At 36.2% G+C, this 25,125-nt stretch overlaps 2 protein-coding genes across 2 annotated transcripts; both read left to right on the top strand.

Annotated features, from left to right (window-relative positions):
• Window positions 1-3,826: 3,826 nt before the first annotated feature.
• On the top strand, window positions 3,827-7,320 carry LOC134855142 (26S proteasome non-ATPase regulatory subunit 4-like). Its single transcript, XM_063871558.1, has 4 exons — window positions 3,827-4,444; window positions 4,928-5,080; window positions 5,838-6,068; window positions 6,747-7,320. The coding sequence occupies exons 1-4, from the start codon at window positions 3,835-3,837 to the stop codon at window positions 6,980-6,982; spliced, it is 1,230 nt and encodes a 409-aa protein (XP_063727628.1). The 5' UTR covers window positions 3,827-3,834; the 3' UTR covers window positions 6,983-7,320.
• A 6,016-nt stretch (window positions 7,321-13,336) lies between these two features.
• On the top strand, window positions 13,337-16,431 carry LOC134855428 (MAP7 domain-containing protein 2-like). Its single transcript, XM_063871955.1, has one exon. It carries the CDS (start codon window positions 13,340-13,342, stop codon window positions 16,139-16,141), a length of 2,802 nt encoding a protein of 933 aa, XP_063728025.1. The 5' UTR covers window positions 13,337-13,339; the 3' UTR covers window positions 16,142-16,431.
• The last annotated feature ends 8,694 nt before the right edge of the window (window positions 16,432-25,125 follow it).

Raw genomic sequence — 25,125 nt, 5'->3', positions numbered from 1 at the left:
TAACATGAGTTTTGTTCCACAATGAGTTTGGTAAAGCAAGGGCTGATGTTAGTATTGAAGATCGAATGAGAAAAAGATGATTTAGATAGAGAGGTTTTCATAAAATTCCCACTCACAGTAGGCGCTGCTTCAGGAATGGTAAAAAAAGCAAATAAAGGAAAATGGTCTGAGTAAAGCACTTCATTTACAAATGCAGTGAACAATTCTGTGTGCGAAGTTAAAATGATATCAAGAGTGTTGCCTGAGCGATGTGTGGGTTCATATATAAGGGGCATTAAGCTATGATCCTCAATAACCTCTAGGAACAGTTTCGAGTAATCACAGCCACCATCAGAAGATGCCCAACAGATATCCGGCAGATTTAGGTCACCTAAGATTGTGTACGAACTAGAACCATTAATCAATTTGGAGTTAAAATAACGTATTGAATCAGTAAGCATTTTGGCAGGTATCCGAAACTGCGACGAAGCGGGGGGGTTGTAAATAAGGAGGAAAATATGATTAACTGCACCCGAATATATTGAAAGTCCGATGCAGTAATCTGCATCGTATGATAGAGTTGAATAATTTAGAGCAAAACTCCTTTTTGTAGCAATGAGAACACCTCCGTGTTCTCCAGAAGTGCGGTCTTTTCGAGCAATAACCGAATAGGGAGAATTCATAGGAAAAATTTCGGGATCAGTAACTTCTGGTTTAAGCCATGTTTCAGTAATGAACACGATATCAGGAGAATGTAAAGAAAGAAAATTGATTAACTTCAGACGCTGATTTATGCTCAAGAGACTTTGTGCGTTGATAAGGCATAACTTTGATTGTAGTCAGTCAAGATTGATCTTGATACCATTTCGTTCGAGGGTCAGACCACGAATTTTTAGCTCATCGCGTGGAACTTTTTCATTGTTAATCATGTCGTACCGTTTCTTGAAGATTTTACGTTTCAGAATCTGTTCTTCTTGGTTCAGGGACTTCGATATGAAAATCTTTTCTTTGAAATTCTTCAGTTTGTAAGATTTTGCCAGGCATTTTCTAGCATTCCATTCGGATGACAGACGAACAAGTAAAGGACGCGGTCTTCGTTGTTGGGGATTAGCTTTACCAAGTCTATACATTTGGCAGATACTGAGATTTTCTTCGCCTATATGATCAAAAATTTCGGCCACTTTGGCTTCTTCGGCCTCTATATTGGATGTAAACTGTCCGTTGTCTTCGCAGACCCCGTCGATGATTATCTCGTTTTCACATGTGTTGGCCCGGTGACTGTTATTAATACGACTATTAACCGGTACATTCGATGATGTTGTCTTGGTTGGATCAACATTTTCAACAGTTTCTTTAATGCTTTTTGTAATTTCGATTAAGCTTTCTTGTCTTTGAATAATCAGTTCAAACTTAGCTTGGGATGTGAAGATGTTCCCCTCAAGGCAGCCAGAGCACAGCCAGAAGCATCCTCGAATTTTGCCCATTGTAGCTACATCATCAGGAGACAATCCAACACATTGCCCATGGAACCACGCGCTGCACTTTTCACATCCTATAGCAGTTGAGTCGTTGTCCTTCACTGTTTTGTTGCATGGTCCACATCTAGTAGCTTTTGCTTGAGACATATCAAACCGGAAACTATTTAATAAGTTTATCACAACAATTAGGCTAAATACTGATATGTAACCACTTTCGACCTTCTGATTATTTTAGAAACAAACTTTTGTTGCCTTTTGCTGTCGAGATATAATTTTTGTTGCCTGAAAAAAATTGACCTGATCACCCTTTTCTAGGTTACAAATGTCTTCGGTGAAACATAATCAATTGGGCCAGAAAGCCAACATTATTAAAAAAGATTCCTTTCACGGTCAGACAACATCGAGATCGTCTACAAATAAATCAACCCTATCATCCAAGAGTTTCAGTACTAAACACCCATTAGTCGAACCTCATATCACGAAACCAACTAATAATTTCTCAGCAGCAATAAAAAAGGATGTTTCCGGCTTACCAAGTGTGAAGAAAGGCTCAAATAAAACCGTAGTTTCAACGCCAAGTGAAAGACCTTTATCTGTTAGTGCAAATGAGCAGTTTCCTGCAAGTCCGAAGCTATCCCTTTTTGAAGCTTTGGAACTGGCGGACAATATAGAAAAAAATAAGCATAAAGCGGACACTGATTCGGTAGCAAGTGAGGCAGCAGTAAGTCAGATTGAACATAGCAGTTCAAATGTACCTGAGTTAGGACATGCTGCTCAAACTGTTCGAGATGCATCAATCAATTATGATCATGAAAGTGTAGTACCGGCGAGATCTCAAACCGACAGCAAATCAACACCAAGAGAAATCAAAAATAGCGACTCTCTGAAACGAAAAGTCTTGACGAAGAGTACTTTCAAGGAGGAAAAGTCAGGTTTGAAGCCCGCTGAAATTAATTACCACCGATATTTGCGAGCTCATTATTTAAATCTATCGCTTCAGAAAGCATACGAGAAACGACAAGAATCGGCTTTTATGCAACTCTATTCTTTAACTGCTGAAAATTGTCGTATTGAAAACGAAATAGCTGATTTCAAAAGTTGCGCCGATCATAATTATGTTAAAGGAGTTTTGAATAAATGCATTGGAGTTTTGAATGACTCGTTATTGCATGTGGTTACACTTTTGAAACAGTTTTTACCGCTATTTGTAAATTTTGCCCTGAGTGTGGATGCAACTAGACATCGTTTTTACCTGAAAGATGTAAAAATTCCTCTCGGAGATGATTTGAGAGTTCCTTTAGATTACTGTAATGAACTTTCTCAGAGTCTAGCTATGCAAGTCGGAATAATTCAAGAAATTTTGAACTCCAATCAAAGTATGGGTAGTGAAAAACTGGAACTGTTTTGCGTCACTGCCGAAAAGTTTGTAACGAAGTCTGACAAAATAGAAAAATCTCTGAAAAAATGTCAGAAAAGGTGTGACATGTTTTTCAGACTAATGAACCAATCTGCAACGAAAACAGTTCCTTCGATTTTGAGCAATGTCAATGCAGCCGATAATTTAGATTTGTCGGTTTTCAAATTTTGAATGTTTCATTTGTAATTGGATTTGTTTTTTGTGTAAATGAGTTTCTGATTTACTAATTAATAGATTTTGTAGATTGACTATCTCTTACCCAAAAGCGAAGATCTAGGTCAGCGCATCCGCATTATTGTTTCAATCACCGAAAATTGGTAGTAGATAAAGTTCAGATGCTTTCTCCGCCTAATGTGGTACCACTAATGAAGAACGGACCCAGAGAGTTATCCTAATAAAGGCGAATGGTCGATGGTCTGTTGTTTATGCCGTAAACATAATTAGGATGTTATTTTGAGTTCAGATATTTTCATTAAAAAAATCAAGCACTTACGAAAAAACATCCATGTGTCGAGAAAATTTATTCAAAATTACCATTTTGTGAACCAATTATGTGTCTAACTTAAATAAGAAATTTCTGTGCTGCTTGCATGGCAACCGATTATTCTTGCCAATTTAGCCTTTGATTCAAAAATTGTTTGTTGCTACCGGCCGCTTTTATTTCTGATTGCAGCCATTTTTTTAAAACCTAATGAGAAGCAAGCGTGTTACAATCAAGAACTAGACTTTGCTACAACTGTTTCTCTTGAAAATGGTTGTCTTTCCTAACATTTGAGTCGCACAACTGTCTTTAAGCTTGAGTTTTTGTTGTAAACGAAAATTCACGGTTTTTGGCTGGCTTTGTGCAGCAGTGAAAAACAGGACTATTGAAATGGGGGTGGATAATGAGTTGCTACATACAATTTTTTTTTCTTCTTGCATACCAGTCCCTTTTATATATGATGGATTTCAGAAACAAAAATGGTGCTCGAATCGACTGTGATCTGCATTGACAACAGCGAGTTCATGCGAAACGGAGACTTCATCCCGTCTCGTTTACACGCACAGCAAGATGCAGTCCAGCTAGTCTGTAACGCCAAAACACGCGGAAATCCAGAAAACAACGTCGCCTTAATGTCTATGGCTGCAGAAAGCCATCCTAAAGTATACAGCACTCTAACTACGGATGTGAACCGAATTATCAGTCACCTAAGTCAGATCCAACCAGATGGTGATTATAAGTTCCTAACGGGCCTCAAAGTTGCCCAAATTGTGTTAAGAAATCGACAGGGCAAAAATCACAGACAAAGAATTGTGGCTTTTATTGGGAGTCCAATTGAAGAAAACGACAAAGAACTGACAACGTTGGCAAAAAAATTGAAGAAAAATAACGTGAATGTGAATATCATCAATTTTGGCGAAGAGGCCAATTGTGAGAAACTGCAGACATTTGTTTCTACTTTAAACCAGGGCAAAGATGAACCGGGATCCCATTTTGTGAATGTTCCCAGTGGTTCGAAACTGAATGAAGCCCTGATGCAGAGTCCGGTGATTTCAGAGGACGGAGGGATGGGCGGCGGAGCTGGTGGAGGTAAAGATTACATATTACCAGACTATTTTGAAGTATCTTGATAATAATTTAGTTAATCATGTTGAATGTGAGGCTGTGAGTTTTTGAAGTAGCTCTGAGAAAGAAAATGGTGGCAAAAGAATTGCGAGGTTGAGCTTCTGATAGAAATTTATTCAGTTGAAAGCTAGAAAATAAGCCAGTCAGTGGTTTTCCACCCTCTTTTGGATTCGAAGGGGTCCATAAGTGCCGTTATAATTCTTTTTGCCTCTCGTTGTTAAAATACTTGTTATTTTCCAGAGACTTTCGTTGCAGCCTGAAGCGGCTTGCATATGAAAAGAGACTTTCCATGTTAGACTCAAAATTTTTGATAAATTCAAATCAAATGATAGTTGTTGTATGACAAAGGTTAACAATCGTGCATGCATGATAAAAATTTGCCCCGTTTTGAAAATTAACGCTTTTCACCGAGAAAGTTTTTTTAGTCACTAGTTTTTGTGTTGGCAGGCATGGATCCGTCTGCGTTTGACCCGAACGAGGATCCCGAACTGGCGCTGGCTCTGAGGGTCTCGATGGAGGAGCAGAGAAAGGCACAGCAGGAAGAGGAGAGGGCGGGAGGGGCACCCATGGAAACAACTGTGGGCCTGGAAACGCCGGCTGGTAAATAATTCTTACTTTGACCTTCAAGTCTTCAATTTGTTTTGTTATTTACCTAATTATTACCAGGAAGCTCGTGCTCATTTTGCCTTGAAAAAGCTCTGATTGGTTAAACAATACCAGCATCTAATTGATTAGTATCTTGAAGAGCAGATGTAGTGACTTGAAATCGGGAACTTTTTTTTTTCCGGTAAACAACTTTTCTTGTATTTTCTGCCGACATGCGCAAAGGCTGATTCTTGAACATACAAATATAAAAATGAAAAAATGTTTACTTTTTCGGATTTATGGTTTGCATCCTAATTTCTGTAGGCAGATTTCCCGTTTTTTTAATGCACTTTATATTAGTAGGTAAGATTTTCAAACAGTTCCTTTTCAAAGATGGGGTTTTAAGTTTTTGATTCAAACAGTTTTTACTTAAAATCAACGTTGCTCTAGTTTTTTTTTCAATTGAACGGGTTTGGGGTATATATCGGGTCGGCTTACTTAATTTATTTTGAGAATTTTTAAGGGAGAATTTTTTAAATGCTTTTGCCTGTTCCAGGAGAGATGGGTCGTAAAAATTTTACTTCAAAAAGTTTTAACGGCTTGCATATTTTTGTAGAGAGTTTCTTTCGACTTTTTTCAATTTATTTTTTCTGCTTAATTTTTTTTTGAAAAAGCTTAAATGGAAACCTTTGCAATAAAAACCGCTTCTTTGTTTTTTTATTGATTTAGATGAACGGTTAAATTAAAATGGTTCACATCTGGTTATTTATAGGTGCCCCTGCAGTAGCTACTCCAGTTGCAGGCCCCCCTGCTTCATCAACTGGGGGTGCTGGCGGGGGTCAGTCGGAAGACGCTCTTCTTCAGCAGGCGCTGAGTCTGTCGATGGGAGGGGTTCCTCTGCAGAAGGATCTGAGTCAGATGACGGAGGATGAGCAGATCGAATTGGCACTCAGGATGTCCATGCAACAGGACGAAGCAGCAGCTGCAGCAGGAACTGCAGATGGTATGTTTATTTCAGTCATTCACAGAACTGCTTTTTTGAGTGCCTTTAATTTATATCCCTTTGCCCAATAGCTGATTCAGGGAAGGACAGATGCCCCTCATCTCAGGTATTCGACCCACTGGCCACCCTAAATTTTTTCTTTGGCACTTTTAGGGCATCAATTTATCAACCAATTTACCAACTGTGGGGGGAAGGGGGGAGAGAAGTGGTTCTAAAATGAAAATGTTTCGCGCCAACATACCAACATATACTAACTTTGAGTGATGTAAAATTAGCAAATTAGGGTCTGTATAGTGATTTGGGAGAGCAGTTTGAAAAATCAACTTTTTGGATGATCTCAAAAAACGATTGACAAAATTTTCAGTTTTTTTTAAATCCACCTGTTGTGTCTGTTATATATTGGGCTATTTAACATTGTAATTGCTACTTAATAAAACGTTTGTGACTCAGTTGAAAGGCGATCACTCATTTTGTATATCAAATGACAGTTTCTCACCATTATCGGATCGATAAAAAATCAATCTGTTTGGATAAAACTGAAAATTATCTAGATTCGGTTAGTCATTCAGCGAAATATTGCACTCTCAATAGTGGTTAGAGCCTATTCCTTGTTAAGCTTTTATTTGTGCTATACTATCCTGGTGTTTCGATTATTTTTTGAAGACCAATTTTTTACAGCCGCAGCAGTAGAAACTTCCTCACAACCTATGGACGCCACGCCATCCTCAACAGCAGCCGCCGGAGGATCAGATTCGAAGACGGAAAAGGACGACCAGGAAGACGAAGAGGAATTGGACGCCGAGAGCCTCCAGGCAGTTCTGGCATCACTTCCTGGCGTGAACCCCGATGACCCCCAGATTAAGGAACTTCAGGAGCAGCAGAGGAAAAATAAAAAGGGAGAGGGAGAGAAATGAAGTGGAATCATTTTTAAATAGTTGATTGAAGAGATAAAGATAACATTGGCAATAATGTGTTGTATAGTCGATAGATCATATCGGTCATATTTTGCTCCCTATTTGAATAAATTGATAACTGGAAAACAAGTTTAAAAATGAAAAGTCAATGTTTATCTTGCTATCGTCCCAAGTTTTGTTAGCAGCCTCCATTTCATTTTTTTTGGCTAGGTAAGCAAGGGCGCAAATTTTTTTCTGAGTCAAAATTATATGTGAATTGATTGTAGTTTTTTTCGCAATGTTGAAGCTGGGATGTTTACTTTGAAAGTGTTAACTTTAATTTTACAGATTTGTCATTTTCTGTTTTGACGCCGCAGCCAAGACATAATTTAACTCGAGTTCGTGCTGTGGTTGAAAAAGATTCATCTTAGTAGCTTAAGGATTTTATTATTCTGTTCAAAGCAATACAAGCAACATCTGGTTAACCGAGTGAAAACATTAGGCGGCTGAGGTTTTAAAAACTTAGATCGAGAGTATTGTTTAAAATTTGATGAATTTTATTTACGGATTTGATGTTTGCCGATTATATGATCATGATTGGAGTCTTTTTATCTAGATCTTTTTTTAGTAACTTCCCAAATGGCATAATTCCCAAATGGCTTAAAAATGAAACTTTTCCCAAATGGAATACGTTTCAAGTTTTCATTGTAATTCAAACGTTTTCAATCAATTTCTAAGGAGCTTGTCAGGAACGAAAACATGTGAACAAGATTTTGAATTATTTGCTTTCAAGCAAATGTTAAGCAACAAATTTGTCGGAAAAATTGACCACTTGACTACTTGACTAATTTTCTCACATTATTGTTCACGAAAAATTTGTTCCCGATTCTTTTAATGCACCTGTTGCATCAAATTATGGCATTTGGGAAATTTTTCATTTTATGCCATTTGAGACGTAATTTTTTTTTTCATGAACTTGTTCAACCTCATTATCGTATTTTAGTGTCACTTCTGATTTTGTTAAGCCAATGGAAGGCAAATTACGATCTCTGTTACGAAATTGCAGATTGTGCGAAACATCAAATTGATTTCAAATTCCAAAGGTCGATTTGATTTAAAGAATCGCTTGATGACTAAGAAAAATACCTATTCCTTCAGTGTTCTCGTATTGGGTGTTTTTATAAAGCGTAAAAGAATGAAGTTGTTTTTATTTTTATAGATCTTGATTTTTTCCAGGATTTGTTTTTCTTTGTCAGGAAAAAAATCTTGTTTACGCTCAGATTTGCTTTTTCGCTGTTGGATTTTTGATTTCTTTTTAAGTTCATTTCGTTGCTAAAAGGAAGGCAGACTCTACTATCCCTCAGCAAAAGGGTACAGGTTAAAAACGTGATCGATTTCTATTTTTGACAATTGAAATTTAACTTTCAGATTTTCCAGCGGATTAAAAAGTTTATCAATCGAGAAGTTCTTCAAATGCAAATTTCTGAGATATTTTTTTCTTCAATAGTTGAAAAATTTTCAATCAACTTTTTCGGTTCTGAAAAACTAGATCTAATATTGTTTTCTTTGAAAGTTGAAAAGTTTTCAGAATAATTTTTTATAAATTTCCCTGTTCTGTAAACTTTCTCCATTCTTGTTAGGCCATGTTTTTTCTCCTTGTGATTAGCAAGGGTATTTTTGCAACAAAGTTTTTGGCTTTTTTATATTATCGGTTGTCTGATTATTACTGTAGGCATGATTCCCTCTGAATTAACTTCGGAAGGTTCGATTTCGTTCTAGCATACCGAAAGCTCCTTGTGAAGTTTCTTATGGCGCAAGTATTTTTGATCCAGGATTTTTTGAACTTTTTACGCTTGCAATTAGCAAGCGTTAGCAAACGGGAATATAGACTTTTTGTATATAGACAAATATAGACAAATTGTTTGACAGAATCAATTGTATCTTGATTCATAATGAATTCAAATTTCTAAGCGTCTCCGGCACACTTAGTATGGAGGCAACAAATGCGCCTGGGAAGGCAAAGGTCCTGGTTTGAATCTGAGCAAGACCTGTTTTTTTTTTCAAATGGTAAATCCTCCGTTTCTAAAAGATTGTCGGCTTATTTGTCTGCTTATGTCTTGTTGGCTTAGTTGCCACATCTTAGAATTTTTTCCTCTATGCAGTTTTGTTTTCATTGTAGTTGCTTTTTTGTTTTATTTTACTCCTGCAATTTGTAATTCTACTAGCCTTGAATTCGTATGTTTTCCTTTTTTTGCCGCAAAAATTTTTACGACTTAAATGATTTTGGCTTTTATTTTACCGATTTACTCACCTAATTTTGGGCCGTTCGAAGGAAACATAATTTTTATGCTTTCATCCGGATTGCTTTCAACGTTAAAGGTCTCAGAATAGAATTTATTCAAAGTTTTTCATGAAAACAGTTTTGTTTTCGCTCATGAGTTGTTTTTGAGTTTTCATTCAACGCCGTCGACTGTGTTTCTGGACGTGTTTTCCGCAAAGAGAACATCATTCCAGATTGAAGTTTCATTGTTTTCGAAAAGTTTTCGTTTTGGACTTAGTGGATCTCTTTTCCGTTCCCGTCTGCTAGCTTGCAATGTTATTTTTGGTAGCGCAAGAGATGCGAAGCTCTGCTTCGCCTCTGTGTTCATATTTTCTTTTCAGTTGCTTTTAATCATAGTCGATCATTTTTTAAAATTGCTTGTGTAACACTTGCGATTGCAGTTACTTTATTTCAACATGACTAAGAGTCGATGAACGTAGTTCATACTCTTATATAGGTCGCGATGATTTTTTTCAGTACTCAATTTTACTTTGTTCAGGCTCAAATCTACATTTTTGGGATTTGACTTTTGATTTTTTCACTTCATTTCCGTTGTTAAAAGGAAGGCAAACTCCACTATCGAACAGCCAAAGTGTAAACGAAAAAAGTGATCGACTTCTAGTTTCGAAAGTGGAGTTCAATTATCAGATTTCCCAGCGAAATAAAATGTTTACTGATTGATCCTGTCTTCTCAAATTGGGTTAATTTAATCAAAAAAGTGCCAATCATAAATTAATCTGGAAATTGAAACAGGTTTAACGGCTTCTATTTTTTTCAAACTGCGAAATTCATTATTTTTTTCTGTTTCTTGCGTTCAATGACGCTTTGAATATTGAATAAACAAATAGTGTTATGATTTTTGGAGTTCGTAACCACCAATTGTCGGTTGGCTTCGTTTTTAGTTAACCGAGTTGATTGATGGTTTGGTATCGAAATCAAAATATTTGGGATGTTGATGATACTTGCTTCAAATAAATTTAGTGTATGAAAACTCAGCTATACTGTTTTCTTAGTTTTCCTATCACTGAAAGTGGGAAAAAGCTTTGTATCGGCTGTTTTTTATGATGTTTCTGTTTTTTTCTCTGGTAACACATTTAGGTTCAGATAGGGTTGAGTGGTATATCTCTATGCAAAGCCTTTTGAGTAGCAGTTCGATTGATTTTTACAATTGAACCGGTGTCGAGAAATAGCTTGATTTTTTAGCGACAACCGGCTGCACTTGTCTTGCTTACGATATTAGTTGGTTTTATCTGGTAGGGGGAAACGGTAAAAAAAGTCCGGGTTTCTGTGCAAGTAGCGCAGAATATTCCGACCAGTATTTTGTTTTCAAATTTGTTTCGTTTTTTTTTGTGCGTGCATGGACAAGGGAGATAGTCAGCGTCTAAGCTTAAAATCATCAGGAATAGCTTCAGTTGGCTTTAGTTATCTTTGCACAAATTATAACGAAGGCCTTTATTTCAGGTATTTTTACGTGTCTGTTTTTCAGAAATTGTGTTTTGATTTGCACTGGCAAAGCGTTAAATTAATCTTCGAAAAATGCTTTTTAAAGCTTAAATTTTTTTTAGCCTAATGAAATACGTTTTGCTCTACTCGTTCGAGCGATCGAATCATGATTTACAGGGCTTTAATATAATATATTTTGCTTGCTTTTATTTGTTGTATCTGATATCTGATTTTGGTGGCAAAAAACTAAAAAAAAGACAAATTTCCTCCCGGAACAACAGTCATTGATAGCTCAATTAGAAATTACCCACTTGTTAATTCCTTGTCCATATTGCTTGTAAAGTTTAAAACGTCTGGTCGGATGGCTGGCTCAGAAAAAAGTCAAAATATCTCCTCCCATAGCACAAGCGAAGTTCATTGTACTCGATAGGTTGAAATTTCGAGCATAGTAACTTAACCTCTACCAAGGGAAAATAGGTAAGATGCTGCTAAATTGATCCGAAATTTATTCAACCCACATTCAGGAGTTTTGTAAGCATTGGCATTTTAAAGTGAAGAGACGAAGAGTCATATTTTTATCGAATTGTTGTCTGTTGTTTAATGCAGTTTGGCGCTAGAAATGTTAAGATTCAGTACGGGTCGTAGAAATTGTAAGTTTTTGATTTTAACGAGTAAATGAACGTGTTTTTATACTCGTTTTTGAGTTTTCTCTGCATTTATGTAGAATATAGGGTTGAAATTTTGATACAACCCTATAAAACAATTTAAAGATGAAACAATCTAGATGAAACACTTTAGAAGATGCTAGCTGGATCAAAGTTTGAGAAATACTGTTTCGAAGGACTAAAATATGCAGTAAATCTTATTTAGTTTCATGGTGTTATTGCTGAGAAAATATCGTCCCAATAAAGATAAGCAAATTAGACGGATGCTACAAAAACGAAATTAGACGGAATTTAGTTTTTGCAGATCTGGCATTTTAGACGAAAAAACTATGAAAAAAGAAAGGGCCAACAAAATTTTTTCTTAAGAGTCAAGTTTCACAAAAACAAAAAGAGCATAAAATGTCAATACCTATCAAGGCAATTAGTTTAAATGAACAATAAATATCAAATCCGAATATTACAAGAGAGTTTTGAATTGAATAAATTATGCATGATTGACTTTTAAAGTTTTTGGCCACGGAAATTTAACTGTTGTCTACAAACAATTATATTTTTCTCGCGCAATTTGTCTGCAAACAAATTTGATCTCACTCATTTTCGTCTATTTTCTTACAATTGCAGTTTTGCAAAATCGTCTATATTCCTTTTAAGTACCTCCGTCTAATTTGCTTATCGTCTAATTTCTCAACCCCCGAAATTTCAATTTATGGTATCAAGTTGGTTCTTTGGGAAGATTAAAAGCTTGACTCAGATTTAATGCCGCCGAAAATTTATAGACAAAACAATTGAAAAAGTTTACTGGTCCGGCGTCAATGAACTGCCAACTAATTTTCAGTTATTTTGCGCTGATGATCGGAATAAGCCATCTAAAGAACTGTTCCGGCAAATATTTTGGTAAAATGAGTCTTACGATCCATGTTTATACAATTCGCTTAATCAGAAGCAGTTATTTTGTCTCTACATTTTTTTTTGTCGAAATTTCTGGTTTAAGCGCCGAAAACCTTTTAATATCTGTATCATCAAAACAGCACCGTTTTTTGACGCCTGACCAGGTAACTTTTCAATTGTCGTTTTTCTGCTTCGTAAAACGAAGTCAAGCTCATCTGCTTCACAAAGAACCAATTTGAGCCCATTTATTCAAATTCATTTTGTTTTTGCTGGTATGTTTCTGTGGCAAAAACACCAGAAACTAATTGTAAAGCTATTTTACGCCTTCAAAACAAGATTTTTCAAATTTTGATCCAGGTAACTCCTTCCAAATGGTTTTATCTAACATGTGTCAAAACTTCATTCCTTAATCTTTAATGGTTGCAGAAACGAAAACGACACAAACGTGAAGAAACATTTGCGCGTTGAAAGAAAAAAGTTGTAATTTTTTTTTCCTGTGATTGTATGTTTTACTGAATATGCGATTTATCGGACACAATTTATAAAGGATTCCCATTTAGCCCACGTGTAGAAACAAAAAAAGGATAAGATACTGACAGGATTAAGGTTTTGTGATCATCGCATTCATGGAAAAAGATTTTGAAGCGTTTTCTGAATTGTTAAAAGGGAAATTGAAAACATAACAAAGCAGTCAGTTCACTGCGTTTATCCGCGGGAAAACCTGTGAGCGCCAGAAAGTTTACACGATCAATCGAATATGGCTCTATTCATGCGCTGCGGTTGTCTGGTGAATTGTCTTAATATCCAACTTGTCTGGTAATTCTTTCTTAAGATACTGCAGGCCAAGAATATGTTTGTTCATGTTTCTGCTCCATGAAAATGAGGGCTTGAGTTTACTTTTAAATAAACTCTTCTATATTAATGTAATCAAGACAGGAAACATATTGCGTATTGAAAGCTCTAAAAGTTTGAAGATTCCGTGCGCAATAAAGTTAACTTAAGTCTGGTTTCTCATTTTTTTCCTGGTAAAACTCAATTCGATTATTCATCTTCAGGTACAACATGGTGCAGAAAAGCGGGAATCCGAAACCAAGTGACAAACCGACCAGACGAGACAAGGACAGCCCCATGGCATCATACGAAGACAGACTGAAGGCGGTGCTCACTCGCAAAACACAAATAGAAGAGGAGCGAAAGGCGGCTGCTAAAAAACGCATGCTCGAAAGCACTTTGAAACACCAGAAGCTAGTCGAACAGAAGCGCAAAGAGTTCGAAGAGAGAAATCAGCATAATAACTCAAGGATCGCTTCGGTGTTGCAACGAAAACAAGAGATTATGCTGGAAACTCACGCTAGAAAGGTTGCAATTCTGAGAAAAGTGGAACTGCGATGCATTAAGGCGGCCGAAACCAAGACTAAAACAGTTGGCAAAGTGTCCAAGAGAAAAACGTCTCTTTCTCAAGCTATATTTCATCAACTTGAGTTACCTAAGAGCAGGTTCAATATGGGCAGAAAGGCAAGGTCATCTGCTGTTGCGCCTAAAAGGTTGGTTAATTCAAGTCGCGCTGTTGCTCCGAAGTCGCCAGTTCCGATGTCACCAAAACGAACGAGATCGGCTTCGGGAACAAGAGCTGCTTCGAGTGCATCTCACTCCGCGTCTAATTTTATGAACGATCCCGCACGGTCGAAGACTTTAACGAGGGACAAAAAACCGAAAACACCGGCACAGCGAACATCGTCTAAAGATTCGAGAGATATAAGAAAGTCAGAGCCCTTGTTGATGCAAAAGAAATCAGCACCCAAGACTTCGCTTTTTGCAAATGACGCCAAAAATGTTGCTGCTAAAGAAAAGGAAACTTCATCTGCCAAAACTGATTCTGAAAATGAAAATGACAAGTCGAAAAAAGATTCGGAAATTGAGTTTTACAAGCAGAAAATGGCGGAACATAGGCGAGCGATGCGAGAAAAAATGAACGCTACAAAAGCGCCACAAAGTGCTAAGATAAAAGTTGCGCCAAGTAGTTCAGCTGCCAAATTGGAAAATGCTTTAGACAGTAAGCTCAATACAAAGGATTTGGACTCTTCTCTGAATCAGATTCTGTCAATTACGAGTTCTAATGCCAACTCTGCTAACAAACAAGCTGCAATTATGGTATCCGATTTCGATGATTTTAATGGCGAATTGGTGACAAAAGACGGTAATAATGACGGACAGGAAAGCGGCGAGGTTCTGGGAACTGTTCATGTTACGGATCCGAAAGTGGGTAAGTCTGGAATCGAAACTCCGGATCGATACTCGGCGACCAACTCTGGAAGTCATACTCCGCCGAACGCTCTTGAGGAACAAAAACTGACGTTCTTCGAAAAAGAGGAAAAGTTTATAATGGACCAGGAAAAGATACGCCAGGAAGCTGAGAAGGAAAAACTTCGAGAGCAAGAAGAGTTCGAAAGAATGCAGGAAGAAAGAAGGAAGGCCGAAGAGCAAGAACGTGCGGAAAGACGAGCGAGGTTGGAAGCGATTATGAAACGAACTAGAACGACGCCAACTAAACCTACATCTGGAGATGAAGAAAAACCGGAACAGCCGAAACCAGAAGAGGCATCTTCAGCTGTCGAATCGGTCAATTCGAATCAAGAAATCGGATCGAAGCAAGAAATGGAACAGGATACTAAGCTTGCTGAAAATAACGATGTCATTTCCAATGAAAATGGGATTGGTTCAACCAAAGTTATTGATGAAAAGCCGACAATTGCTGATCAGATTTTGATTGATGAAGAAAAGTCAGGCGCTATGGTATCGAAGGAGAAATTGGACACTATTGCCTATGTTGGAGAAAAATTCGCTGAAAATGAAGTAAAACCAACTGATCAATTTTCTGCTGAAGGTGAAGCAAGCATTAACTTCACTGATACTGTTTTGACTCTAAGTGCACAAAACTCGAATGTTAATGACAACATCTCAAGTTTGGCTGAACAAAAGAAAGATGTTCTTACCGATGGATCTCAAGACGAAGAATCTCGTGAGCCAGAACCGAATGAAGAGTCGCACAGAGAAGTCGTTGGCACTGACCAATCAGCTCAAGCTGAAAATACACGAGTTGAATCGAGTCGTGAAAACTCACGGGAACACAGTGTGAGTCCCGAGCCGGTAGTGGAATCGGCAAGCGCTGTTTTGACACCTTCTGAGGAAAACGTTAAGTCTGCAAGTTTGGTTCGAGAAAGCAACAAGGAACCTCTCAATTCTGAATTTGCTACTGATGATTCTCATATTTTTCTTAAAAATGCTTCAAACTACGAATCTATTGTTCCTGGAACTAACAAAGATTATAGTAATGATGAAGATTTGCAAAACAATGAGTCTGGATTTTTTGGTCTCGAAGATTCAGGTATAAGTCTAGATACCACTATAGGCCAAGATACTTCAGCTAATGATTTGCTTTCGCTTTGCAGTGCTTCAACTATGCCTAATAATTCTCAGTCTCAATTGCCAACTGTTGTGTTCGAAAATCGAAATCAAATGGATGATAATCAAAAAGCGAACAGTCACAATCAAGGTTCGACAATTACGTCATTCAGTGAAAATGAAAGTTCAGTTTCAGCTTTGGCCACTGATTCAGTTTTGCTTGACTTTTCAGACAACACTTCCAAGAAATTAGTTGATGATTCAATGCAACAATTGACTGATAATTTCGATAAGTTCTTCACTGATCAACAAGGGTTAGATGATACAGGATTTGGTTTGGAGATGGATTCTGGAAATCATAATCTGGAAGAGATTTCACAGAGAAATGAAGAAGCCCTATTGGTCGATATGCAAAATTTCGAAAACCGAAACGAGGAATCTCCAGTAGAGCATGTTTCATAAATCAGAAAAAACTCAAATCTCATAAACTGTCTGAAAAAAATTAATGAAAAATTCTATAAAAACTAAACTATCGTGAATTCTCTGAAATAAGTCCGAACTATCTGATAGTTGCAAAAAAGCAAATTTTTTATGCTGCCGCGGCTGCTTATGTATAAAAAGTTTTAAATCTATTTTGTGCAATATTCATAGTGGAATCTGGGTCTTGCATTGCAGTTATGTAATTTAAGGGGGTGTTTTTGGTGCCAGAAGGACCGAATAACAGAATTTTATTTAAGCCAATCAAATTTCTGAAAGAAAGCATACCATGGCAATTCAATCAGTTTTTAACAAAAACTTTTGATAGGATTTCGATTGATAGAAAATACTTTCTGACATTTGGACTTTCTGTCATAAGATCATCTCCTCTATTTTAGGACTGCTGAGCATTCTGTTATATTATACACTGCCCATATATATGCGTAATAGTTTTGCTTTGATTTTCAAAAATCTTCATTATTTCTGTGACAATATTCGTAAAAATTTCTCAAGTCATGGTTTTTTGCTGGTTTCTAGATCCATTTGCTTTTTATTTATCTGCATTCGTAGACGTTTTTCAGTTGACCAATATAAACAATTTCACCCTGTGCTACCCTGCTGCTTTTTTGGTTTTTGATCTCAACTTTTCAAATAAAGTTCCGAAGGGTGAATTTGTTTATTGGGTGTGTTTTTCAATTGAAGCAGTTTGTAATTGTCATCACGCAGTTTCAGCCAAAATCCTAATTTCATTTGCCAAAACTCACAATCACTCTGAGGTTTGTGACATCTTTTCTCTATCCTTTTTGCTGCATCAAATTCTAATTTGTAGTGCCATTTTAATTCAATCCTAATAACCAATTGCTTGTAAATTTCTGTGAATAATTAACCTCTAGTGTTTTATTTTTACATAGAAGTGTCGTACAACTGACAAACTTTGGTGCTAGTCACATTAAGAATGTTAATAGTGAATTTTTATTCAAAAATTGGCTTGAATGAATAGTTGAATTTGAGTATTTAGTGATTGTGTTTTTGAAAGCAGCCTTAGGTGAGATCTTGAGTCGATCCCCTGCCATGGCCATGATAGTGTGTGACGAGTAGATGACCTTGGATTTTGATTTACAACGACCTGACCGATTTCGGCTGCAATAGGTGATACCACGTGAAAGCTCTAGACAAAAAAACGGCCTTGAGCAGCGAAAAAGAGCTTCACTCAACAAAATATCTGTCTGCAATGTGGGGAAAAATGCTATGGAATATGCTTAGACAGTGTTATTAATAATATCAAGATTTAATCATGGTGACTACTCTTGTTTCGAGTCAGAGTGTTTCTCACACGAGTCATACTTTTTCTGGTAGACAACTTTTCTATCAAAATACGTGAGTAAATTGATAGCTTGGTTTCTAATCGATAGAAGTTCAGTCGATTGATTTTGCACATTAAGCGCAGAAATTATGTCTGTGTAGTCTCGACAGCTGTAGGGGTTGCAGCGTATACAAATCGAGAGTTTTGCAGGCTGTAATTTTTCTGCTTCAAACAAACCTTTTTCAGTTTATTGTGTCAGCTTGCCACAACACGGATTTTGAAATAAAATTTAATCAATATTTTCTCAATATGAACCTCACTACTTGTTTTTATCTGCAAAAGCAAAGTAATGAGTTTTCTATCGACAAACTTTTTCAAACAAAAAAAGAAAGCATTGATATGAGCCTTTTTCAATACAAATTATTGCGAACCTATTGTTTCAATTATAATTAATTTTTGCTTACTAAATTAGTTATTCTTTGCATTATTACCCTTGCAATAAGTAAGGGTCTGGCAAACAGGTACTAGACTTTTTCCCGTAAACAACTTAATCCACATTTCATCATGATCATGCATGCAGTACACGACAGGTATGCATATTTGCTCTCATTGGTCTATTACTCCTACTGTGCATCTTTAAGTGTTTTGTCCAATAAATTTGAAGTTCAAATTTTTTCAATGATTTTTTTGCTATTTTTTGAATTTTCCACTTCGTCGCTTTCGGTTTATTTTTTGTCGGCTTGGTTTCCACTTTGTCGTCCAACTAAATCGCTTATTTGATTTCACTTTTTTCTACGTTATAGTTTTTGTAGGATCGAATTTTGTTCGGATTTACCTCTTGACATTGGTAAATAATTTTTAAACTCTTGACGTTGTTTGTATTTATTTTTTAAAATATTTTTTTTTCGTTCAAAAGTTTAAGTCAGCCAAAACGATTTCAGTCAATATTATATCGGCTTAGTGACATAATTTCAAGCCGTTTCAATGTGCAAATGTTTTTCATGCTCACTTCTGATTTGCTTAAAACGTTACACGTCTTAATTACCCTTGCGATAAGCAAGGGTATTGCAATCGTGTACTAGACTTTTTTTCATGTGAACAACTTTGTCCACAGGACTCCTTGGAATCGTGGTGATACTTTGGTTCATAGTAAATTCAAATTTTCTAGTGTCTCTTGCACACTTACCTTGGTGGTAAAAATTACACCTGGAATGGCAAAGGTCCTGGGTTTGAATCTGACTTAGACCAGTTGTTTTTAATTGGTAAGTATTTCGGTTTAAAATAATTTCCGTCTATTATTTGTCTGCTTATGTTTTGTCCGCTTAGTTTCCACATATAAGAAGAGTTTTTATTAGCTGTAAACAGTTATTTTAAGATTTTGAACAGTTTTTTAAGCATCACTGCATTTATTTAAGCTTTTTAAAAATCCAGCCGAATCGAAGTGTTTGTTTTTGTACCTAGGTTTTAATTTTACCAGCTCGATTTGTCAAAATTTCACCTTTTTTTGTCTTTTTATCAGCTTAATAAAATTCGGCTGAAAAAGTATTGGCTCAGTGGCCTTTTATTGCGTTGTTATGTTCGATAAAAATTTTTGTGCGCGTGTGCGCTCTGAGGAGAAAAAGGACTTAGTATTTTGTATCAGTTCAAAATTTTTTTGAATTTTTTTTCGACTTTTTCGGCTTTTTTTACCGCTTGATAATTACAATTTTAAATCCAATCAAACATCCGGTGCATCTCGATTAGGTGTAACACAACTGCTTTAAATGGCAAAGATTTGCGGTTCGAATCCGGCCGAGCCCTTTTTTGCATGCTAAATTTTTTATTGCGAACTATCGTCCGTCTGCTTAGTTTTGTCGGCTCTGTTCCCGTAGCTCAATTGTTCAGCTTTGATCCAAGTTGCTGTAACTCCTATGCTTGAGACAACAAAACCCGGGAGTTCGATTCCCATGAGACCTGTTTTTCTTGCGCATAGAAATTTTCGACTAAATTAGATTATTGTCTGTCTAATTATTTTTGTCTGATTATTTCCGCAGAAACCTTGGCTTCTGTATAGCCTTCTCAAAGCTCTTTGTAGAGTTTCTAATGGTGCAGGAAATTTTGTTCCGGATCTTTTGGGCTTTTGTTTCATTTTTATTGACAAAAACCATTTTTTTTTTTCATTTTTTTCTTAATTTAATCATAGTCATTCATAAGTGTATCACAAGTGTTGCAAAGGTCAGCTTCGCCGTAGAACTAATGGTTCAAGTTTTTCATCACAATAATTTTTTGGCTTTTTTGTTTTTTTTTTCTTTTTTCGGCTTGATAGGTTTCGGTCTATAATATATCGGCTTATTGACTTCATATTGCGTCTTTCGACGTGCGAAAAAGTGCATGTCTGCGTGTCTGTTTTCTGTGTTTTGAGGGCGAGAGGGGCTTAAAATTTTTTTGTTAGTTTTGAGTTTTGCAATTTTCTTCAGCTTATTTTTTTATATCGGCTTACTTGTCTCATATTGTTTCTTTTGACGAGCAGATAAAGCTTTTTGAGTGTTTTGAGGGCGAGGAGGACTTATTAACTTTTCATAAGTTTTAAGTTTTGTTAACTTTTTTCGGCTTAAAACTTTTCTGTCGAGTTATTTTGGGTTTTGTTACCGCTCGGTAAAAAAATTCCGACGCTGAATTCACATTCTATTGTCTCGGCAGGTTTTTGTTTTAAAACTAGCCTTATTTACTATGATAAATCTAGTTTTTTGACATTTTCGCTTTTTTCGTTATTGTTTCTGGTGTTGTATTGCAAGTGGTGCGAAGCTCAGCTTCGCCTCTGCTTAGAAAATTCTCACTTTTTATGTTCGGCAAACAATTTTTCGTTCAATTTTGAAGTATTTGTGATTTTTGTTATGCGTATCTACAATGTTCTGTTGTTGTTGCTTAAATTTCTGCAAAAGAGCTTCGCCGCGGAGTAAGAATAAGCATTTTTTGTTTTCACAATTGAATTGTTTGCTGGGGTTGCTCTAGGCAACTGAGCATTTCTAGATTTCAAATGCGATAAAAAATGGGACGTGACAACTCTCGAAAATTTAATTTAGCAAATTTGGCAATTTGTGGCATGTTTGTTCCGAGCTTTGAACTTTGTAATGAAGTGTGTTTCAGTTTTTTTTTCCAATTTTTTTGTTTTCCACGAAAAATCAAATACACAAATAATTATCAGATAAGGTTGAATGATATATCATTTAAAACCTTTTCAGTCGTTATTCGAGCCGCTTTAAAAAATTTCCAAAAAAAAATCTCAGTTCGTGAAAAATCGGTCTAAATATTTTAATTTTTTGTCTTATTTCAGGTAAAGCAGGCAGGTTTATTAGAACAAACTAGTAGTAAATCAGCTATAATTTTTTCATTCAAGCCCTAAAAAGTTTAGTAGAACTGGATGTCTTTTTTTTCGGCGCCATCTCAGGAATGAAAAAAAAACTTCAAAGATATAATAATTTTTTTTATTCCTATTCTTTGATGAAAACGGTTATCCAATTTGCCCATTTTTTATTGATTTTTAGAAACTTCCAAAACCTAATCTTTCGTTCAGATACTTTCATCATACCACGCACAAAAAAAAGAAAAGTTACAAAAATGAACTTTTTATAAATATGATCAGAACATTCTGAGCCAACTGCAACGCAACCGGCTATCTTTGTTGACAAACAAATGTTCTATTGTTGTTCTGACCATTTGAAAATTAGAAATTAGAAACTTTATCTTCGGGTGTGTTTTAGTTTTTATACCTTTTCTTTTGTTTTTCATGCAAGATCAGTTGCCACAAATTATCATCGGAGTCAATTGAGTGATAAATCGTCATAAAGCTCTTTGAGTCGTTATTCGAACGGTATGAAAAAATATATTAAGTTCTTTTCCACTGTCGAGGAACGTGTATTAAATTTTGATTTTTCGTCTAATTCCGAGCGAGTAAAGCAAGCAAGCAGGCTTACAATAGCTTAATTCGATAGCTTGAAAGCTTACAATATCTCAATTTGAGACTTAAGTTAAAATTTTTGAGCTCAGATCTTTTTTTATCATACCAGGCAACAGAAAAAACTTTTTTGTTGTATTTCTTAAGACTATTATTGAAACATTCTGTGCTATCTGCACAGTAACTGGCTATTCTTGCTGTCTTTGCTAACTTTTGATAGATCACTTGCAACTTGTTTGCTTTACTTTTTTCGTTTTAAATGATTAAATGACATCTTTTTCTGGTATCACAAGTGGTGCATGAAAGAATCGATTTTTTGCTTTAAACGATTTTCACTGGGAATGTTTTAGTGTTTTGGAACTTCAAAGATCCGGTCGAATCAAGTTTTGTTTTTACATAGAACGTAATTATACCAGTTTGATTTGTTGAACCTTCGAATTAAATAAGAAAATTTTTTCGGCTCAATCAGTTAAGATATTATATCAATTTAGTGGCCTCTTATTGCGTCGTTTGATGACCGAAAAATTTATTTTGTGTTCGTGAAAATATATTTTGTTCTGAGTGAAGGGTACTTGAATTTTTTTGGTTTTATCAAAACTTGTTTGAACTTTTTCTGGCATAAAGAATTTCTGTTTTTTTTTGGTTTTTTTTACCGCTTGGTAAGTTTTTGTTCCGATGCTAATTTTACCTTTATTGTCTTTATTTTAAAAAATATCTTCATTCATTTTGTTAGATGTATGTATAGTGATTTAAAAAATCGTTTTTTTTTGCTGATGGTTTTCGTCTTTATGGTTGTCGATTAAGCTCTTGATTTAATTTACGAGTTGTGTATACTACCTTGCATTCAGTACATATATGGCTTTGTTGGATGCTATTTTGGCATAACATGGTTTTTGTTGTCCTATACGAATTTGCCGATTAGTTGTCGGCTCTAAATCTGTCGCCCATTTACCTAATATTGTTCCTAAAATAATCCAATATTGTTTATGAGATCGATAAAATTTTGGGACTTTGGCCCCAATTTTAAATTTTCAAATGCTCAATTTCAACCTTTATTGTGACTCTTTTGAAAAATTTCATAATGTTAAACAAAAAAAACTATGAGTTTTTGCTTTTTTCTTTTTCTAGATCTTTCTCTAAGGATAATAACGTTCGAAGTCATCTATAATGCTTCTTGAGTCTCTGGTTGTTTTAATCATATACTTTGTATTGCAAGTGGTGCGAAGCTCAGCTTTGCTTCTGTGTTTTTTGTTCCGACAACCTGTAGAGCTAAAGAATTATGGCATAGGGTATTTTTTCGGCCCCCCCCCCCCCACTCCCCACCACCTGCAAAAGTTTACAAATAAACACTCTGTTTACATTGTTCGATTGTTAAGAAAATTGACATACAGACTAATAAGGCCACGGCAAACATATTTGGTCTTCATAATCAACCTCGTAAAACCACTCGTTACACTAAAAAATTGAAGCTCGTTTGAGGTGGAGGGGGGAAGGAAAAAGAGCCTTTTTTTCTTCCTGTTTTGACTATCTCAAGGAAAACGCATATGGGTCAAATATAATATCATCTTACAGCCCTTTCCCATTTGTTTGTTTTATATGGCTCAATTTTCCTTCAAATTCAGAGTTTGTCTTAAAAATTTAGTTGACGGAATTCGCCATATTGCAGATTTTGCCCCTTTTTAAAACATATTCTCCCAGTGGCCTGGCGTTGAGCGCGCTAGTTCTTTTTCCTTTTCCCCCCAACTGCAAATTTTTATACTTGAAAATTCTGTTCACATTGTCCAGTTGTCGTGAAAATTGACATACAGACTAATTAGGCCATGGCAAAGATGTTTAGTCTTCATAATTAACCTTGTAAAACTGCTCCTTAGATCATAAAAATGATGCTCGTGTGAGGTGGGGGGAAAAGGAAAAAGAGCCAGCGCGCTTTGTTCGCATTGGCGCAAACGCGCCAATAAACGCCATATTTTTTTCATATCAAGTCTCTGGACTGGCAAGCTTGCAAGATGTATAAGCACGGATGTAGGTTTTAGGCCTTGCGAATTAATTAAGTAAACATCGCCAGTTGTTTCAGTATGTAGGATGGAATCAGCTGATATATGAAAATTGAAGCAACTCGATTAAAATAGGAACAATTCTAGCACTCTATACAAGACACCAAAAAAGGCAGTAAAAAACCAGTTACCTCAACCTGCAAACTCACAATAACTCTGTACAGGTATTAATTAGCACGTGCATATTTGTGAGAAAATATCCAATTCTTCAGAAATAAAATAACCCGATTTTAACCACGATTTAAGCAACCAAGCAAATTTAAAATTAACCAACAAAATCAATTACTTCAGCCAATAAATGGATATGAACTCAATTGGCTGGACAGTTATATAATAAGTATTCGGGGTAGGATTTGGGAAGTCGCTCGTTTCCAGAAATAACGCAATTTGAAGCCATGTAAGTGAGAATTAAAAGTCAACTTAGAAGTCTAAATTTACACAAACTTCCAAGTTCTTGTATAGTGTTGTAAGAAATTGTTTTTTCAATTACTGAATTACAGTAATAAAAAAATAAACAATTACAAACCTAGAATTTTTATATTTTGTTGGTTATTTTTTAGTTTTTGGCCTTAAATAATGTGTAACTGGAATAGAGCTAAAAGTTATCAGTTTCCGAAAAAGATTCCTGAATTATGAACAACTTTGAAACGATCAACGAAAATGAGGCAACCAAGTTTGACACTGGCACGGAAAAAGATGAAACCCCGGGCGGATCGGGAGCAGGAGGAGGGGGAGGAGCCTCTACCACTGGTGGGGTGAAAAAAGTAGCGGGAAGTGCCACAAGTAATGATCAACAAAAAGGTCAGCAATCGTCAGTGGGGGGAGGCGTGATTGTGAGTGAGTCAGACAAGAAAAGTGAAGGTGGAGAGATACTAGGTGTGAATTCGGAGACCGACTCCAATCGGGCTAGAAGTAAGTAAGAGCTTCGTCAGTGTCGTCCACATTGTCATCACGGTAAGCACCAGCGGATTTAGGGGGCTGGAGCGGGGTGGACGCCCCCCCCCTTCCTTAGGGATTCGACCCCTTGCCGACCCAAAGGGTCCAACTATGTTTTATTTTGAGATATCCAGTTTTGGCTGACTGACCCTAAAATTTTTCTAAAGGTGCCATCGGCGCCAAAATATATCTAATTTTGAGATAAAACGTGCGCCGTGCGCCAAAAAACGCAAATTTCTGGTTAAAATTTTTCAAGACGCCTTTTTTGGCCTGTTTTTTTTTTCAAAAATTTGCCTGCGGTTTTTGCAAAAATTTATCAAAATGATATCTTTATACTGATTTGGGAGAACTCAAAAAATCAATTTGGTGGTTCTAAAAAAATGTCGACAAAATCCGAACCCCCCCCCCCTGTCGAGAAAATCCTAAATCCGCCCCTGACTGTAAATATGTGATTTTGAGGTTTTCGACCCGCCCCTTCTTCCACAATTTTATTTTTATTATGTAAATTTTTCGGTTCTTTTCACTTAGGCTCCTTTCCAGCTCTCGCTTTCCACTTTGCCGAAAAAAACTCCTCCAAAACAAACTTGCGCTGTTAAATTATCTGCAAATTGGGCTCTTTTCCAGTTTCTCACTCTCGTAAAGTTACGATAAAAACCTAGAGATAATGTTCGTACGAAATTTTTGTAATAATCTCTGTGTCATTTCTTTTTGCGGTATGAACAGTTTTCAAGGTTTCTATTTT

The sequence above is a fragment of the Symsagittifera roscoffensis genome, chromosome 10 (genome assembly GCF_963678635.1).
Source record: "Symsagittifera roscoffensis chromosome 10, txSymRosc1.1, whole genome shotgun sequence".
Lineage (NCBI taxonomy): Eukaryota > Metazoa > Xenacoelomorpha > Acoela > Convolutidae > Symsagittifera > Symsagittifera roscoffensis.
This window is presented reverse-complemented; position numbering and strand designations above follow the sequence as displayed.